Raw genomic sequence first — 20,870 nt, 5'->3', positions numbered from 1 at the left:
GTTTGCGGGAGGGAGTTCCATGCCTGTTGCACTTCTTCGGTCAATACAGGGACAGTTAATGCTGATTGTGGATGAATCTGTAGTTGTCGTCCCTGATGATGTCCGATATGTACTCGACTGGAGACAGATCTGCTAAATTAGCACAAAAATGCAACATGTCGACACTATCTAGAGCATGTTGGTTTACAACAGCGGTGTTTGGGAAAGTGTTACCCTGTTGGAAAACACACCCTGGAATGCTGTTCATAAATGGCAGCTCAACATGTCGAATCAACGGACTGACGTACAAATAGACAGTCAGGGTGCGTGGGATAATCACGAGAGTGCTCCTGCTGTCATACGAAATCGCACCTTAGACTCTAACACAAGGCGTAGGTCCAGTGTGTTTAGCACGGAGGTAGGTTGGTTAAAGTTCCTCAATTGGCCTCCTCCTAACCAACACACGGTCATCACTGACACCGATGCTGAACCAGAGTTCATCAGAAAATACACTCCTGGAAATTGAAATAAGAACACCGTGAATTCATTGTCCCAGGAAGGGGAAACTTTATTGACACATTCCTGGGGTCAGATACATCACATGATCACACTGACAGAACCACAGGCACATAGACACAGGCAACAGAGCATGCACAATGTCGGCACTAGTACAGTGTATACCCACCTTTCGCAGCAATGCAGGCTGCTATTCTCCCATGGAGACGATCGTAGAGATGCTGGATGTAGTCCTGTGGAACGGCTTGCCATGCCATTTCCACCTGGCGCCTCAGTTGGACCAGCGTTCGTGCTGGACGTGCAGACCGCGTGAGACGACGCTTCATCCAGTCCCAAACATGCTCAATGGGGGACAGATCCGGAGATCTTGCTGGCCAGGGTAGCTGACTTACACCTTCTAGAGCACGTTGGATGGCACGGGATACATGCGGACGTGCATTGTCCTGTTGGAACAGCAAGTTCCCTTGCCGGTCTAGGAATGGTATAACGATGGGTCCGATGACGGTTTGGATGTACCGTGCACTATTCAGTGTCCCCTCGACGATCACCAGTGGTGTACGGCCAGTGTAGGAGATCGCTCCCCACACCATGATGCCGGGTGTTGGCCCTGTGTGCCTCGGTCGTATGCAGTCCTGATTGTGGCGCTCACCTGCACGGCGCCAAACACGCATACGACCATCATTGGCACCAAGGCAGAAGCGACTCTCATCGCTGAAGACGACACGTCTCCATTCGTCCCTCCATTCACGCCTGTCGCGACACCACTGGAGGCGGGCTGCACGATGTTGGGGCGTGAGCGGAAGACGGCCTAACGGTGTGCGGGACCATAGCCCAGCTTCATGGAGACGGTTGCGAATGGTCCTCGCCGATACCCCAGGAGCAACAGTGTCCCTAATTTGCTGGGAAGTGGCGGTGCGGTCCCCTACGGCACTGCGTAGGATCCTACGGTCTTGGCGTGCATCCGTGCGTCGCTGCGGTCCGGTCCCAGGTCGACGGGCACGTGCACCTTCCGCCGACCACTGGCGACAACATCGATGTACTGTGGAGACCTCACGCCCCACGTGTTGAGCAATTCGGCGGTACGTCCATCCGGCCTCCCGCATGCCCACTATACGCCCTCGCTCAAAGTCCGTCAGCTGCACATACGGTTCACGTCCACGCTGTCGCGGCATGCTACCAGTGTTAAAGACTGCGATGGAGCTCCGTATGCCACGGCAAACTGGCTGACACTGACGGCGGCGGTGCACAAATGCTGCGCAGCTAGCGCCATTCGACGGCCAACACCGCGGTTCCTGGTGTGTCCGCTGTGCCGTGCGCGTGATCATTGCTTGTACAGCCCTTTCGCAGTGTCCGGAGCAAGTATGGTGGGTCTGACACACCGGTGTCAATGTGTTCTTTTTTCCATTTCCAGGAGTGTACAACAGACTTCCACCACGCCCTCCAATGAGCTCTCGCTTGACACAATTGAAGTCGCAACTGGCAGTGGTTTGGGGTCTATATCTACATCTACATCTAAATAATACTCTGCAAGCCACCAAATGGTGCCCTGTCAATGCTGTTTATTAATCAGAATTTAAGCGGTGGTGGGTTTCGAACCTCGGACCAAGGAAGTTTCGATTACTAACCCCAGATCACGGGCATGAAGTCACCCTCATAAGAAGTGCCATTCTGCCAACGGCCTTGTCAAAGAGGGTGGAGGAGTGGACAGAGGTTCAGGATACTCTCTTGTCCTTGGGGTGGGAAACTGCTTGTAAAGATACAGTACAGCAGTTCATCGATCACATGAATGATGTCCATCCCAACACAGAGAGCATACGATCGGCTCCTCGGAAAGTTTTTCGCTGCCTGCCAGACTTTAGAATGATCTCCCACTCGACCATGGGTGAGGGGTCAACCTAAGTGCGGGCAGTACCTGGGGCAGCCACAGCAGTGGACCGATCGGAGGAAACGTGGGACGTGCTCGACGTCCCTCGAATCACCAAGTCTGATCCCTCACAGTGCCCCTTGGCAGTAGCTTCAAGCTGTGTGACAAAAGCCAACGGAGCCTGGAGCTGTGAGTGAAGGGTCGCCAACTCAGTTTGCATCTGTATACAACAATCACAGTTCCTATCCATTACTTAAGTCACTCCTGTTTTAAGCTCGTTAAAATATGCAACAAACGAACGGAACATCCTGGTCAGCTTTGATGTTGTTTCGTTATTTACGAAAGTGCCACTCAGTGACGCTCTGGAACACATCGGTTCCATTTTCCCGCTAGACATCAGAAAGCTCTTCCATGCATGTCTCACCACGGGCTATTTCACGTGGAATGGCGATTTCTACGAACAGCTGGAAGGCGTCGCCATGGGTAGTCCTCTCAGTCCAGTGGTGGCCAACTTCTTCATGGAACAATTCGCTCGTAACGAGATCAGGACGAATATGTGAGCCGCAACACCTCAAACGAGAAATGCAACACCTGGAAACTGTCCTGAGGAGCAATGGGTACTCCACAAATTATATTAGAAGTGTAACTGAGCCAAACACTCGGCGAAGTAAGGAACCAGAAAAAGAAATGTCGGGTACGGCCTTTCTGCCATACATTCCCAGAGTGACGGACAGAATCGGCCGTATATTGCGCAAACATGGCGTAAAGACGATTTTCAAACCGACAAGGAAGATCAAAGAGTGTCTTAGATCGGCGAAGGAGAAAAGAGACCCACTTGCAATGTCGGGAATATACCGCATACCATGCACATGCGGAAAAGTTTATGTCGGAATGACTGGACGATCCATTAACACCAGGATCAAGGAGCATAAGCGCCATTGCAGGTTGGGGCAGGAGAAGAAATCGGCCGTGGCAGAACACGCACTGAATGAGACCGATCACGTAATAAAATTCGCCGACACGGAAGTTCTGGCTGTAGAGAACCACTATCACACCCGCTTGTTCAGAGAAGCTGTAGAAATACAAAAACACGCAAACAGTTTGAACAAGAAAGAGGAAAGCCTGAAGGTAAACAGATCCTGGCTTCCCGTACTGCAGCGAACGACGGTCGCAGGTAGCAAGAGGAGAACCGCACCGGAAATGACCGCGGAGAAGCCCTCGGACGTTGGCGCGCCAGGTACATATAGTCTGCGCCCGCGAGCTCGGCTCCAGTTCACCACCGGCAATGGAGGGTGAAGCTTTGACAATGCCAGCCACTCGTGCTGGAGAAACGTCAGAAAAATCATTAGATGAACGTCGGCCGAAGAACCCGAGACAGAAGCCGATAGGCAGTTTGTCAACAAGTGGCCACGAAAGCCTCAACAATTTTGTAATCTCTTGCAATATGTCTATTTCGGTAACAGAAACAAAAAAATTAACTGGAATACAAATAAAAATTAAAACAAATAATAAAGAAGACAGAGAAAAAATAGCTAAATTTGTTTTATCTGCATTTAGTTTTAATTGATTACCCATTAATTGCACAGAAGTTTTCGAAGAGACAGAGAATGTAATTTCTATGAATGCTTTAAAAGTATGGAGACATATTTTCCTAAATCTAACAGCTTGTTTTCTACTATACTGAAAGAAATAAATATCGAAGAATTCGGACTAATAAAAACAAGTAACATTTTACCATATTTGTCTAGAAAAAGAATGAATATTTGCCACAAAATTCATCCATATTTTATTGAAGAAAATAAACCAGTTAATGCAGTATATTTGCAATCCACTGAAAAGAGAGAACAAGAATTAGATAACTTAAGTACATAAGAAAGAAAACGAGAATATTTAGATAGTACTACATCTTTAAAAGACAAGTACAAGAAAACTTTGGAGAGGGGATGAAAAATAAGAAAAAACAAGAACAATGAAAGAATTACTTTAAACAGCAATGTATAGATTATCCTACAAGTGGAGTTTATAAATCTTATGCTTTTGTGGTAAGTTTACGTATGTATGTGTACAATATCTGTATGTATTGTTAAATGTTACAATAAAAATAAACTTAATGAACTGATGGAAAATAAAAATAATCTGAAAGAAGAATGATTTATTTGTATTCCATATAGCAGTCTTCAACAAGAATTAGAAATTTTTTATCATCCTAAAGAAGAACTGTTTTTGGAAATAAAAACAAATGGGCTTTCGAATTTTAAAAGGTACTCATTTCCTAAAATAACTTACTAAAACAAAATAATGGTTTTCGAAGACAAAGAGAGTTTGTTGTTCGGTTAAATATTAGAAAATATAAAAATAAAAAAATAAAACTGTAAATGACTAGAAGATTTAGAAGAAGGATTAAAACTAATTATTTCCAACATTACAACCAAAAATTATTGAGAAAAAGATAAGACATATTTATATATTTTAAATTAGAAAATATATCAGACTGCTATTGTTCTAATTACAAGATTAAAGTTAAGTTTGATAAAATTAAAACAACACCAAATAAAAACCAAGAGATATTAATGTTTGTTTTTGTTTAATTTTTGTGCATTTGCTTACAATTCTATGTGTTTTAACTGTTTCGATTTTCTCTGGAATAACTATATTATTCTGTTTAAAAGAATCTGACATTAACTACAGATGTTCGAAATAATTCAAACAAAACTTGCTATATATTTACGAATATAAAATTTCTTCAAAAATATAACAATTCCAAATTAAATATCCACCTTCTGCACACTAAAAAGTCATGTGACTAGGGCCTCCCATCAGGTAGACCGTTCGTTGGGTGCAAGCTTTTCGATTGACGCCACTTTGGCGACATGCTCGTCAATGGGGATGAAATGATGATGATTGGGACAACACAACACTCAGTCCCTGAGCAGAGAAAATCTCTGACCCAGCTGGGAATCTAACCCGGGCCCCTGGTATTGACATTCTGTCCTGCTGACCACTCAGCTACAGGAGGCAGACCTCTGCACAATAAATATGGTAGACATCATATCCCAGGTAAATAAATAATAAGAGACACCATTTTTTGTATAGCCTCCTTCATTATTATAAACAAATACATCTGTTTCCCAAAGCAAAATGTCTATAGAAATAATTAGTTTTTCCATTTATGTAATTACAAATATTTTAGCATTTATATATGGAATTCCAAAGATCAAAAATTTAATCCCTGGAGATCTTCAACAAAGAAAAAAAAGTTTTTAACTCCAGAAAAACACTGAGGTTAGGAAAATTATGGTGTTACAGCGAAAGGTGTCCCATTCCTGGAAAATTTAAAAAGTTTGACAAAGGTGTTGATCACAAGTAAAATTTTATTATTTTTACATTGAATTCCAGAGGGATCCAATTATCCCTGTGGAAATTTTATACAAATCAAAAACGATTTACTAGATTCTTTAAAAAAATTGTAGTAATTAATGGAGGAAAAAAGAAATGTTAAAATTTTAGATCTGTTTTTCAAGAATGAAATGCATTACCAATGTATGAAAGAAAAATTAAGTAGTTTGTTAGATGAAGAATACCAAACAGAATGTTTGCATTTAATTTTACTTAAAAATGGTTGGGCAAAAATTACAGTTTATGATAACGAAAAGATGCTTTTAAAGAATTAAAAGATTTAAATAAATGTAAAATAGTAGAAACAAATGTATAAAAAAGATTCTTAAGGCAATTAATGAATGTTATTTAGAAGAAAACGATTTGTCTCTAGTGAAGATAGCAAAATAGGTAGTGAAAAATATTATAAAAATGATTTCCTACAAGAAGAAGCTGTAAAAGAGCACAATGGGGTTCAAATTGACCAAAGATGATTTAAAATTTTTATATGTATTTTACAATTTTTTTGGATAGTGATGTTTTACTGCTACCAAAATTATTATATATTTTACAATACTTTAAGTAGTCCTATAATGGGACTACCAAATATTTTATATATATTTTGTTCTTATTGGTTGGAGAAAGAGGTAAAAGTTGTTAATTCTATTGGTTGTTTTGTTTATTTATATTTTCAGGGATTAAATTTTTAGTCTTCAGATTTCTGTAATAACATTTCTTAAGAAAAAATAGTAGGGTGGCTATTTGCTACACAGACAAAAATTCAACATACACAGCAGTGGTCAGAAAAATTGATCGTTAAAAAATAATCTTGAAATGAAGATAAATTGATTAAAGATTAATTTCTCTTATTGGAATAGAGACAAAATTAATCAGCTTAAAAACAGAGGTAAATTAATTACACTCAAAACTATGATAAATTAATTAAATTCTCAGAAAAGATAAAATTAACAAATATTTTTCTGTAGATTGGTGATCGATTAAATTCGAATCGACAATAAAACAAGCAACCAAATGTTAAACGAACGTTAAAAGAATGTAAAATGAATGTTAGACCTTAAAATTTATGTTAATCGTATTTATGCTAAGTTTATGTTTAATTTATGTTTAGTATGTATCTGCATTAATAGCCTCTTTAGCTCCTCTGCATGTTGCTGTAATCAAATCTAAAAGAAGAGGTAACTTAACCTTAGCAGCATGTTTTACACAGCAAAATTTAGAAAATAATCCTCTCAAGAAACTGTTAAATGAACCACATACTTCCTTCTTAACTAAAAATTGCATTTTCTTATATGATTTGTACAGTGTATTAAATCTGTAATTTTAATTACCATAATACTATCGCAGATTGGTTCTGTAATTGGTTTAAATTGTTCTAGTTTTTCTCTCAGTTTATGTAGATAATATTTCCAATATTTGTAACGAGATTACTATTACTTAAATTTTCTGTAAGTAGCCATTATCCAAATCTTCATTGGCTGGCTTTACTTTATTTACAAGGAGCTTTGGTATAGAAAATTTCTTCTTGTTTGTAGCACACATTTTATTTTCAGCGTCCATTCATATAGACAAAAGAAAAGTTAGATTTGTGAAAAAGTAGCTAGAATTTAAAAGAGTTTAAAAAATAGAAAAAATAAACAGTAGCCAAACCTGGAGTAGGTGAAGTAAAGTGAAGTGATTTTTTTTACCTATCTGGAAGTGGTAGAACTGTAAGTAAGACTTTTCTGAAAAAAATATTTACAATCGATAGTTCATAAAAATCTTATGATTTTGTCTGCAAGGAATACAGTCACAAATATGCTCATATACCGATAAGGTCGAGTATTTTTCACTAAACAGCAGTGCGGGACGGTGCAAAATGCTTTCCTGAACTCATGCAACACGGCATCAACCACAGCGCCGTTGTCTAAGGCACTGCGGATCTCATACAGGAACAGAGCGAGCTGAGTTTCGTAGGATCTCTGTTTGCATAATCCATGTTGAATACACACTACTGGGCTCCTGGCTCAGTGCTTTTTTGAAGTAATCGATATATAACTGTTCGTTTTGTCACTGTGGTGCCAACTGCTGCTCAAATTGCTGCTGGAGACGAAGTAGGATGCGCTACAGCCATACGCCGAACACTATGGTCTCCCCTCTTGGTAGTGCCATGTGGCCCTGCGGAGCCCGGTCTTCTTACGACCGTACATTCTTCTGACCGCCGCTGCCAGCAATCACGTACAGTGGCTACATTCTTGCTAAGTTTTTCTACAGCATCGCAGAAGGAACGTACAGATTCTCGTAGCCCTATTACACTACTTCCTTCAAATTCAGTGAGGTGCTGATAACGGCGTTTTTGTCGTCTTCAAGTAATTCTCGACTAACATCAACTCACCAAGACCAATCTCAGAGGTAACTAGCACTCACGATCTTTAAAGCGTGTATATAAGCAAACATAATATGCATCGTAGCGCTACTAGCGCCACTCCGATACCACTGGCGCGAAATTTGGATAGAATCCTCTTTCAGATGTACAAACACGCCTACAAACTTTTGTTCATGTCGCCCAACTCCTTCTTGGTGTTGCAATTTTTTTTCCGTAAGTGTATAATGAGCTAACGTGAGATCAAGAATTGATCTGTTTCGCAACATTACATATCCTTGCACTACCGTCAACATCCTCCAGATGTCTGTGGCCGTCAGGTGAAAATGAAATTGCTGGAGTGCACCCATTAACTCTGCTTTTCCTATCGCCTCTTACTAAATGTAGAAAGATGTCATTGTCCTCTACGTTATGAAAGCAATGATGTGTTGAAACTTGATTTCTGGACTGATTATATTTCCATGAAATTTTTCGCCATTGCCGTTGCCATGCTGTAGAACGGCATGACGACAATGTAAATTTGTGACGGTCCGGGACTCGAACCCGGATTTCCCGTTTATGCGAGCGGCGCCTTACCATTTGGTCACCCGTGCACGACGCACAGCTAGACCCAGACTTCCATATGTTGTGAACCATGAGTCTACAACCTGTGCTCGTACATCCGTTATGTTTATTCCTGTACATGTGAGACATTTTTGTTGAAAGTCTCTTGTCCGACGTCGGCGGATAAATACGATATTGCAATGCCTCTGTTATTCTAAATTACGATGCAAAGTTTCATTGAACGTGCATGGATGTCCAAAGAATCTTTACATCGTAATTCAGAATGAGATAGGCACTGCAATATGTGATTATATTTCCTGTCGGTACAATTCTATCATGAAAGCTTAAGGGAACCTGTTCTGCTGTACCAAAAGGTCTTTGTCATATATATCTGTATGTTATAAAGCGGTTTTGACCAGTTTTTGTTGTGATCTCTTCTATCAAGCCACCCTTTACTTTCAAGTTGCTTTCCACCTTTGTGCATATTTTTGTAAACGTAAATTTAAAAGAAAACTGTCCTTAACGTGAGCAATTGTGCTGAGTTCAAATACTAATAGGCACATCAGCCTTAGGTTTTCTGTGGTTTCCTTAAATCCTTTAAAATGTGTCTGGTTGGTGAAGTGGACACGACTGATTCCTTTTCCACCTAATAAAATTCGAGTTTTTATTCCATCACATACTGATCATCCGTCGTTCCAAACAGCACCCATCCAACACAATCTCCTGCTCTAATGATATGAGGTTTCCTATCCGATATTTAGATGAGGTTTAGATTTCAACGAATGTGACTATCTGTAAATACTCCACTGTTCTTCTGCGTACAATGATGATATACTTTTCGACCGTCCTCTCAAAAGCCTTGTCTTTCACAGCATACATGGTTTATTTGGTTTAAAACAGAAAATAAATTATTCTCTGTGTGATGGCTGAACTGCAAATGGTTCACTGCAAAGTCAGAAGTGTTCTATATGGCCGTAGTCACCATATTTCGCTAATACCCTGAACCTTGCAAGGTGCCCCTTACGCGAGGAAGACATTTTTACCAGTTTTAATAAATTATTGTCTCTTATTGATGTATTCACGATAGTTAGGAAGTGCTGTAGTCCGTAGCCGGCCATGAATCGGAGAGCATTTCCCACGCTGGCTGGCTAGGTGACGAAGCGACCATATGCCGCGCGTAGTGGGGTGGGGCTCGGCGCTGGACCGTAGCAACAAGCGTTAGCCTGGGAAATATACTTGACAGGAAGTACCGCCATCTTGGCGCCAAAGTCACCGATTTTGTTTATTTATATTTAATAATTAAACTCATTTATGACAGCATAAATACTAGGAGGAGCCTCTGGATATTTAAAACTATTTATCACAATTTTTCATCGTTAAAATTCACACCCGTTCATTAACAAATGCATATCTTAGTAAGTACGAACTTGATTGGAAATCCACGAACTGTGACGAAACAAGTAAGAGATACGGACTGCGCGCCAAAGTCGGCAGTCGGCGTTAAGAGCTCTTCCTGTCTGGTTCGATGGTACCCATGCTCTCGGTTACGATTAGTTTGTGACATGAGTGTTTCATTATTGATCTAATATGAATAAAAGTGATATTACGGCCTTCTGAATGTCAATTTCGAGTAAATAGATACCCCAAGTTGACCCGACAGCAATTTCAGATAATTAGCTTCCACCGACAGAGACATCCAATGCACCAATGAAGAATCTACACGGGACGACATTTACGAGAGCTGCACCGCGCACAGGTAGGAGGAAATCCGACGACACGACCCACCAAGGCGGATCAAGGAAGGTCCGAATTACACTCGAAAATTCCGGGTGGAAATGCTGACCAGTCATACTGTACGTCACATATACCACCCTCTGCGGACTCGCGGCTAAGCTGAGTAATAACAATATCAGTTTAGAAGCGAGGGGATCTTGCAATCTGACGAAAAGCCTACGGAATTGCCCATAGTGACAACATCAAGTAATAGCGATTTACAATGAACGTCACTTTAGAACTTTCGAATACAGCCTCTACATGTATCGACGTACGTGACGTCAATGTCATGAAATTACGAGAAAAAAGTTACAGACCTTCAGCTGTATTCAGTTGTAAGGTACGTTTCAGCGATGTGAACAAGCTGTAGTTTTGATGTCTCGTGGCTGCAATTTAACGACAGCTACGCAAATTTCAGGTAAGGAAACAAACTTTTTGTAGCAGAAAACTGTAGCAATAACATGAAGAATAACTCAGTCGTCTCATTCGATTAGAAAACTGCTGCGGAAGCAAAGGGAACTTCACAGCAAACATAAACATAGCCAAAGCCTTGCAGACAAACAAAAATTACGCGAAGCGAAATGTAGTGTGAGGAGGGCTATGCGAGAGGCGTTCAATGAATTCGAAAGTAAAGTTCTATGTACTGACTTGGCAGAAAATCCTAAGAAATTTTGGTCTTATGTCAAGGCGGTAGGTGGATCAAAACAAAATGTCCAGACACTCTGTGACCAAAATGGTACTGAAACAGAGGATGACAGACTAAAGGCCGAAATACTAAATGTCTTTTTCCAAAGTTGTTTCACAGAGGAAGACTGCACTGTAGTTCCTTCTCTAGATTATCCCACAGATGACAAAATGGTAGATATCGTAATAGACGACAGAGGGATAGAGAAACAATTAAAATCGCTCAAAAGAGGAAAGGCCTCTGGACCTGATGGTACACCAGTTCGATTTTACTCAGAGTACGCGAAGGAACTTGCCCCCCCTTCTTGCAGTGGTGTACCGTAGGTCTCTATAAGAGCGTAGCGTTCCAAAGGATTGGAAAACGGCACAGGTCATCCCCGTTTTCAAGAAAGGACGTCGAACAGATGTGTAGAACTATAGACCTACATCTCTAATGTCGATCTGTTGTAGAATTTTGGAACACGTATTGTGTTCGAGTATAATGACTTTTCTGGAGACTAGAAATCAACTCTGTAGGAATCAGCATGGGTTTCGAAAAAGACGGTCATGTGAAACCCAGCTCGCGCTATTCGTCCACGAGACTCAGAGGGCCATAGACACGGGTTCACAAGTAGATGCCGTGTTTCTTGACTTCCGCAAGGCGTTCGATACAGTTCCCCACAGTCGTTTAATGAACAAAGTAAGAGCATATGGACTATCAGACCAATTGTATGATTGGATTGAGGAGTTCCTAGATAACAGGACGCAGCATGTCATTCTCAATGGAGAGAAGTCTTCCGAAGTAAGAGTGATTTGAGGTGTGCCGCAGGGGAGTGTTATAGGACCGTTGCTATTCACAATATACATAAATGACCTGGTGGATGACATCGGAAGTTCACTGAGGCTTTTTTCAGATGATGCTGTGGTGTATCGAGAGGTTGTAACAATGGAAAATTGCACTGAAATGCAGGAGGATCTGCAGCGAATTGACGCATGGTGCAGGGAATGGCAATTGAATCTCAATGTAGACAAGTGTAATGTGCTGCGAATACACAGAAAGATAGATCCTTTATCATTTAGCTACAAAATAGCAGGTCAGCAACTGGAAGCAGTTAATACCATAAATTATCTGGGAGTACGCATTAGGAGTGATTTAAAATGGAATGATCAGATAATGTTGATCGTCGGTAAAGCAGATGCCAGACTGAGATTCATTGGAAGAATCCTAAGGAAATGCAATCCGAAAACAAAGGAACTAGGTTACAGTACGCTTGTTCGCCCACTGCTTGAATACTGCTCAGCAGTATGGGATCCGTACCAGATAGGGTTGATACAAGACATAGAGAAGATCCAACGGAGAGCAGCGCGCTTCGTTACAGGATCATTTAGTAATCGCGAAAGCGTTACGGAGATGATAGATAAACTCCAGTGGAAGACTCTGCAGGAGAGACGCTCAGTAGCTCGGTACGGGCTTTTGTCAAAGTTTCGAGAACATACCTTCACCGTAGAGTCAAGCAGTATACTGCTCCCTCCTACGTATATCTCGCGAAGAGACCATGAGGATAAAATGAGAGAGATTAGAGCCCACACAGATGCATACCGACAATCCTTCTTTCCACGAACAGTACGAGACTGGAATAGAAGGGAGAACCGATAGAGGTACTCAAGGTACCCTCCGCCACACAACGTCAGGTGGCTTGCTGAGTATGGATGTAGATGTAGATGTAGATGTACTTTGTATTAGAGAACTGTTTTGGCAATACATATTATGAGAGCTCGTCGACTGCAAGAGTTCCCGGAAAAAGCCAACTACTCAATTGGAACAAGAACACGCGACAGTGGTAAAATTATTATGATGGAAAGAAGCTAATCGTCAGGGAGGGACGTCGACAACCACATCATCTCTGAGCTTTATCGGAAGCTATTGCAATGCTTTTATGTTAACGAGACATAGCATTACTACGCTGACTGCCAGTTTTATGGTTTGCATTTAATAAAGATTGTATGAGACAACATCCTTTGTTGCAAGGTTCTGGTGATTTTAAAACTTAGTTAACCAGCTTCAACCTTCTCCTTTTCAACGAACAGCATTGGTTCCTAGCGAAATCATGAGCGACATGTACTGATTGCCTCATTACTCTGCAAAGTCCTGTCGTGGGTGTTGAAAGGTGGCTACACTGAGCCACAGCGCCAAAGATCGCGCCAGAGAGTATTGTTCCGCCACCTCCACTGGCAGTGATTATTGAGACGTAGCGGCAAGCAGTTCTCGCCGAGAAGTTGTGGTGGACACTGCGTGTCGTGAAGTCAGAGTGAGATGTGGTAGTGGAGAGTGTTGTTCCATGTTTTATGCAGTGGTTTGATGGGAGAGATAGCAGATGTTATTCCAATGGAGATATTGTAATGATCTGAGTGCTTTTCGTCAATATATATGAAGGTAATAAATATTATGTTGTTTATTTATTTGTATGTCCTGAATAATGTGTCATTACAGGTTCAGTCAACAAAGCATCTGGCTTGTGTTCTTGTATTAGAGTGTAATTTTGGTTTTCTTGCACAATTATAGTATTTTTAATTTTCTTTTATCACGTCAGTATAATTGTTATTTAAAAATTCTTGTCTTGTTGAAGAAGAACCGTGCCAGATGTGCGTTGAGTCATACTACCACATACAGAACAGCTACACTTGTGTTTGTTGGTTTCGTAGGTTTTATAGTTGCTGGGGACTTAATTAATTAACTGTGTTAACGAAAATTTTCTTACATTCTTTGTTGTCATTCTAAGCAGTCAGATTGCGTACTAAAACTAGTCAGGGCCAGCCGTTTGCGTAATCGGACAGACAGCTACTAAAAAAAAATATATATTTGCATTCTAATTTAATAAAGCCCCCATGCGGTGTAACTGGCCACATATAAAGGTAAATAAGTATTTTCTTTCTCCCTCAACAGAAAACAATGACATTTCTTCATAATCATTTCACATTCCCTCTCTCTGTGCTATTCACTGCTTACAACTGGAAAGAGGATGGATCAGATTTGTTGACATTACCTTAGAGCCTATACAGCTTTGTTATGAGCATAGATGGCTCTGAGCACTATGAGACTTAACTTCTGAGGTCATCAGTCCCCTAGAACGTAGAACTACTTAAACCTAACTAACCTGAGGACATCACACACATCCATGGCAGAGGCAGGATTCGAACTTGCGACCGCAGCGGTCGCGCGGTTCCAGACTGTAGCGCCTAGAACTGCTCGGACACTGTGGCCGGCTATGAGCATAGATCTGGATTTTACAAAAGCTGTAAAGAGTTTAATTAAAGCGTAACTGGACAAAAAAAGTTCCACTTATGAGAACAGTGTAAACAGCTTGCAAAATACGTTAGTGAAATTCGCTCATGCTACGGTTCAAATCTGCATCATGTTCACAGATGATACTGTTTAAACTAAATCACTGGGGCGCACCCTATAAGCCTTAATCCAAGAGATGCTATAGTCATGCAGCTTGATCGGAGATTTTCCATAGTTTATAACTGTAGATCACGTACGTTGGGAGCAGCAGTTATACAGCTCAACAGTAAGAAATATGCTGCATGAGTGATATACACTCCTGGAAATTGAAATAAGAACACCATGAATTCATTGTCCCAGGAAGGGGAAACTTTAATGACATATTCCTGGGGTCAGATACATCACATGATCACACTGACGGAACCACAGGCACATAGACACAGGCAACAGAGCATGCAAATGTCGGCACTAGTACAGTGTATATCCACCTTTCGCAGCAATGCAGGCTGCTATTCTCCCATGGAGACGATCGTAGAGATGCCGGATGTAGCCCTGTGGAACGGCTTGCCATGCCATTTCCACCTGGCGCCTCAGTTGGACCAGCGTTCGTGCTGGACGTGCAGACCGCGTGAGACGACGCTTCATCCAGTCCCAAACATGCTCAATGGGGGACAGATCCGGAGATCTTGCTGGCCAGGGTAGTTGACTTACACCTTCTAGAGCACGTTGGGTGGCACGGGATACATGCGGACGTGCATTGTCCTGTTGGAACAGCAAGTTCCCTTGCCGGTCTAGGGATGGTAGAACGATGGGTTCGATGACGGTTTGGATGTACCGTGCACTATTCAGTATCCCCTCGACGATCACCAGTGGTGTACGGCCAGTGTAGGAGATCGCTCCCCACACCATGATGCCGGGTGTTGGCCCGGTGTGCCTCGGTCGTATGCAGTCCTGATTGTGGCGCTCACCTGCACGGCGCCAAACACGCATACGACCATCATTGGCACCAAGGCAGAAGCGACTCTCATCGCTGAAGACGACACGTCTCCATTCGTCCCTCCATTCACGCCTGTCGCGACACCACTGGAGGCGGGCTGCACGATGTTGGGGCGTGAGCGGAAGACGGCCTAACGGTGTGCGGGACCGTAGCCCAGCTTCATGGAGACGGTTGCGAATGGTCCTCGCCGATACCCCAGGAGCAACAGTGTCCCTAATTTGCTGGGAAGTGGCGGTGCGGTCCCCTACGGCACTGCGTAGGATCCTACGGTCTTGGCGTGCATCCGTGCGTCGCTGCGGTCCGGTCCCAGGTCGACGGGCACGTGCACCTTCCGCCGACCACTGGCGACAACATCGATGTACTGTGGAGACCTCACTCCCCATGTGTTGAGCAATTCGGCGGTACGTCCACCCGGCCTCCCGCATGCCCACTATACGCCCTCGCTCAAAGTCCGTCAACTGCACACACGGTTCACGTCCACGCTGTCGCGGCATGCTACCAGTGTTAAAGACTGCGATGGAGCTCCGTATGCCACGGCAAACTGGCTGACACTGACGGCGGCGGTGCACAAATGCTGCGCAGCTAGCGCCATTCGACGGCCAACACCGCGGTTCCTGGTGTGTCCGCTGTGCCGTGCGTGTGATCATTGCTTGTACAGCCCTCTCGCAGTGTCCGGAGCAAGTATGGTGGGTCTGACACACCGGTGTCAATGTGTTCTTTTTTCCATTTCCAGGAGTGTATGTCGTAGCGGCCCCTTATTGTCTGAGCGCCCGCTCAACCGACTCGCAAGATGGGTTGCTGACTCCTTTTCAGGAGCGTGGAGAGAAACATCGCCAGCGGACAGAAACAATAACAGACTTTACAAATAAACACTGAATTACATCGCCAGACAACATGTGACAGTGTTCCACCAATCAGAACTCATATGACTCATGTATCACTCCGCTGACCTGGCTTTCTAATAGAGGAACCTTCCCATCGCACCCCCCTCAGATTTAGTTATAAGTTGGCACAGTGGATAGGCCTTGAAAAACTGAACACACATCAATCGATAAAACAGGAAGAAGTTCTGTGGAACAATGAAAAAAATAAGCAAAATATACAAACTGAGTAGCCCATGCGGAAGATATGCCACATCAAGAATAGTGTGAGCTGAAGAGCGACGTGGTCCCGTGGTTAGCGTGAGCAGCTGCGGAACGAGAGGTCCTTGGTTCAACTCTTCCCTCGAGTGAAAAGTTTACGTTCTTTATTTTCGCGAAGTTATGATCTGTCCGTTCGTTCATTGACGTCTCTGTTCACTGTAATAAGTTTAGTGTCTATGTTTTGCGACCGCACCGCAAAACGGTGCGATTAGTAGACGAAAGGACGTGCCTCTCCAATGGGAACCGAAAACATTTGATCGCAAGGTCGTAGGTCAACCGATTCCTTGATATATTCTATACGACACTGGTGACGGCATGTGCGTCACATGACAGGAATATGTTGTCGACCCACCTAACTTGTACACTTGGCGAATGGGTAAAAAGATTCTTTTACTTTGCCCGACTTAGGTTTTCTTGTGGATATGATAATCACTCGCAAAAAAAGTGATGAAAACATAAAAGTTTGTCACATAAACTGCAACAAATGAATGCAAGTTTCACAGTAGCATAGTTTTCCCTGTGCTCTCTCAAAACATATGTTTTTAACGTTTTCAATTTTTTCCGTGTGTAGACCGCCAAATCCTGCATATGTCCAAGCAAATCTGAACATGTGCTGAAAATAAAAAATTAAATTTTGCACTTGAACCAAGGACCTCTTGTTCCGCAGCTGCTCAAGCTAACCACGGGACCACGGCGCTCCTGAGCTCACACTAACCTTGATGTTGCCTATGTTGCACATGCACTACTCAGTTTGTATATTTTGCTTATTTTTTTCATAGTTCCACACAACTTCTTCCTGTTTTTTCGATTGCTCTGTGTTCAGTTTTTCAAGGCCTATCCACTGTGCCAACTTACAACTAAATCTGAGGGGGGTGCGATGGGGAGGTTCCCTTGTATGTACGCCTTAGACCGTTAGACCAACCGCTAGGAACAGCCCTGGCCAGTACTTAAGGCTGGCCCTAGCATTGTATTCACTCGCTGTAGCATTGTAATAGCACGTTTTATTTTGTATTGTGTAAAATAGAGTTTGTTCAGTATTTTTCTTCCATTGTCTTGTTCCCTTATTTGGTTTGTCACCACAAGAGTTGCGGGTTTTCTTGTTGTTCTTGCGTTTAAAACTTAGTGTGCGCCAAGAAGGCGTTTTTTTTATTTAATTATAATAAAGTGTGTTCAAATTGACTGTTTGTTATTTTTCCTGCCGACCGCGGGACACAACAGTATATATCGAAGTTGAAGAAGTAACATATCTGTTCATCAATTTTAAATTTTCACAAATAATTCATGTAATGGAAACCTTACTGTTCTATTAAATATCGAAATAACCAGCACTTACAGAGTCATGAGCAACTGAATTATCTACAATCTGCAACTGGCACGCAACACGCTCTATCCAACTGCTGCCAGGGACGATGAACTGTGACATTCACTGCGGAAGTTACGGGGAGCCATTCTGACTGAATACCACCTAACCAGAACCATGCTTATGAGGACTGAGATCAGGTGATCTAGGCCGGGCTGTTCGAGCTCGAGTGTCCGTTCGCGGGCAGCTGGGCGGCCGCAGGCGAACTGCTGATTCAGAGACGGTAGGCTCTGGCCAAGTGCCTAGCGGCGGAAGCAAAGCAGTGCGCACCCTTACAGAACGCACTGCAGTACAACTGCAGGTAACCTGTACAACCTGCGCCTGCCTGCGGCAGAACTTACAGAGCGCTTGCACAGCTTGGCTGTGTTGGAACAACCCGATTGAGGTGGCCGCGCGAGCACCGTGATATTTGAAAACTGTTCCTAAAACTGGTCCTTAATAATTAAGGAACGTTGGAATGGTGCATTGTCTACCTGAACGTACAGTTCGTCTATTGAGTGCTATGTAATATATTTTATAATGTGTATGAAATCTTATGGGACTTAACTGCTAAGGTCATCAGTCCCTAAGCTTGCACACTACTGAACCTAAACTATCCCAAGGACAAACACACACATTCATGTCAGAGCGAGGATTCGAACCTCCGCCGGGACCAGCCGCAGAGTCCATGACTGCAGCGCCCTAGACCGCTCGGTTGATACCGCGCGGCAGAGTGCTATAGCCACATAATATTTTGCCTGGACAACTGGACAATAACAGGCAAACAGACTATTTCCGCCAGCTCTATGAATCGTGCTTTAGTCACTCACAGAATGCACATTCATGTACATATCTGTTTTTCAACACACACACACACACACACACACACACACACACACACACACACACACATACAAACCTGCCATCGGTGTCTTCTGTGTCCATGATAGCTGCTGTACTTCATGTCATGCAGTGCAAAAAGTACGTGTATGGGGTGATGGAATCTGTACTCCTAGCTGAGGAAGTTGATCTTGATATTATGACTACTCTTCAACTATAATTGCTCATCGCTGAGCTGCCCGTCATTTTTGCACTGTAGCCAGTCTGTTCACAGTTCTAATCCTCGATAGTCGACGGCGACCCTGTCAGCAACACATAGTTACCCAACTTGTGGAAATCTATCTTTCTCATGAACGTCGGACAACGGCTGATGATGCAAATAAAGAAAATGAATCACCAGAGCTGTATCACCAAAGACATTTACTTCAAATGACTAGTTTCGGCGCAAAACTTACGCCATCTTTGTATCAAGTACAAACCAAGAGAATAGTTTCATTTTTTGGCTCATGTAATGTAGAACCCATATGATGTTAGTTGTCGTGGCTTGCATACATCAGGAGTGTATACTCTACAATGCCATAATGGTGACAACGATTTGTAGAGCACACACTCCTGTTGTATGCAATCCACGACAACTGTTATTATATGGGTTCTACAATACATGGGCCAGCGAATGAAAGTATTCTTTTGATTTATGGTGGACCTGACAGTGGCGAAAGTGTTGCGCCGCAACTAGTCGTTTGAAATAAATTTCTTTGATGATACGGCTGTAGTGATTCGTTTTCTTTATTCTTTGTTACCCAAACTGACTGTGACGGCGTGAGTTTCTTCGGAATCCAAGTACGCAGAGTACACTATTTAGATGTGGTCACGCAAATATGTCAGTGTCTGCGCAGTCTGGCAGACTCGAGTACGCCACGAATCAAGTACACAAGATTTAGCTGCAATCAAATGCGCTAATATCGTGTCTGTTGCCTATTCTCAGATGGTCTGTCACGTTGACGGTAAATCTGAGGTCTGATGATGTCATAGTCACGTGACCCGTCGAATTATTTTTACTAACTGGCGGCAGGAACGCCTTCTCTCCTTCAAGACAGCAGCAATAGCTAGTTCAATTGCTCATGGGTGTAGTGTAGTTTGCACTCACTCATACCGCTTTTCTGTTGTACTTACAGGACTCTTAGATCCTTGCACTGCGAGAGGTCCGGAATCTTGGTCAGCTTATTTGATTTCACGTCTCTGAAACAGAAAAAAGCAGAAAGAAGTCATGTTATCCCACTGACAGAAAAAGAACATAAATCGTTCAGAAGGCCAATAGAAGGAAAAAGAACTTCAAGAATACAGGGTATCCCGCTCTAACCTCACTGATTTCAAGGACCCAGGAGAGGAAAACAGTAGATGCGCGAGCACCTCAAAGAATTTATATTCCCGCGTCAGAAGTGCTAAGTATCGTCGCTAGAGTGCAGCATGGTCGCATGGTGACTCCACAGCAGCGCGTACAAGCTGTAGTGTGCTTTGCAGAAACAAAATCGCCGATTACTGTGCAAAGAAATTATTGTCGTCTGTATCAATAAGATCCACCTGATGTGAAAACAATTACGGAATGGTGTAAGAAGTTTCTGGCAACAGGAAATGTTCTGATACATTTCGGCGGTGCACGTTACGGAGTTTCAGATGAGACACTGGAGGACATCAGACAAACGTTTCTCAGAAGCCCACGTAAGTCAATTCGTCAAGCATCTAGGCAACGTGATGTATCTCGATCAACATTGCATCGTGTAGTTCAGCAGCGTCTTTGTACGTGTGCTTACAAAGTGCAACTTCTGCAACATCTGACACCGAACGACAAACCACGCCGACAACAATTTGCTGCGGATATGCTGCAGCGTATTGATATGGATGCCAGCTTCCTGGAAAGATGTTTATTCTCAGATAAGGAAACCTTTAACCTATCAGGAAGGTTTAATAGGCGTATTGTTCGGATTTTGGGCTCGCAAAATCCGCACGTTGTCACTTAACATGTTCGTGATAGCCCTAAACTTCTTTGCGGAACAAACAGTGAATGGGTCAGTGTATTGTAGCAGTTTGTGTACCCCCAGATACATGACTGGCAACCGAACATCTTATTTCAACAAGCTGGAGCTCCGCCGCATTGGTCAACGGCTGTTCGCAAGTT

General features: G+C 42.9%; 1 protein-coding gene across 1 annotated transcript in view; it reads right to left on the bottom strand.

Moving 5' to 3' along the window:
* LOC126095461 (leucine-rich repeat-containing G-protein coupled receptor 5-like) overlaps positions 1–20,870 on the bottom strand; it is a 1,115,085-nt gene that overhangs the window by 302,586 nt on the left and 791,629 nt on the right. Inside the window, exon 11 of the mRNA XM_049910253.1 lies at positions 19,868–19,933. Coding sequence (XP_049766210.1) covers positions 19,868–19,933 — 66 coding nt within the window. The remainder of the gene's footprint in view (positions 1–19,867; positions 19,934–20,870) is intronic.

This window comes from Schistocerca cancellata, chromosome 8 (genome assembly GCF_023864275.1).
Source record: "Schistocerca cancellata isolate TAMUIC-IGC-003103 chromosome 8, iqSchCanc2.1, whole genome shotgun sequence".
NCBI lineage: Eukaryota > Metazoa > Arthropoda > Insecta > Orthoptera > Acrididae > Schistocerca > Schistocerca cancellata.
The sequence above is the reverse complement of the archived record's forward strand: the minus strand, read 5'-3'. Positions and strand labels throughout refer to the sequence as shown.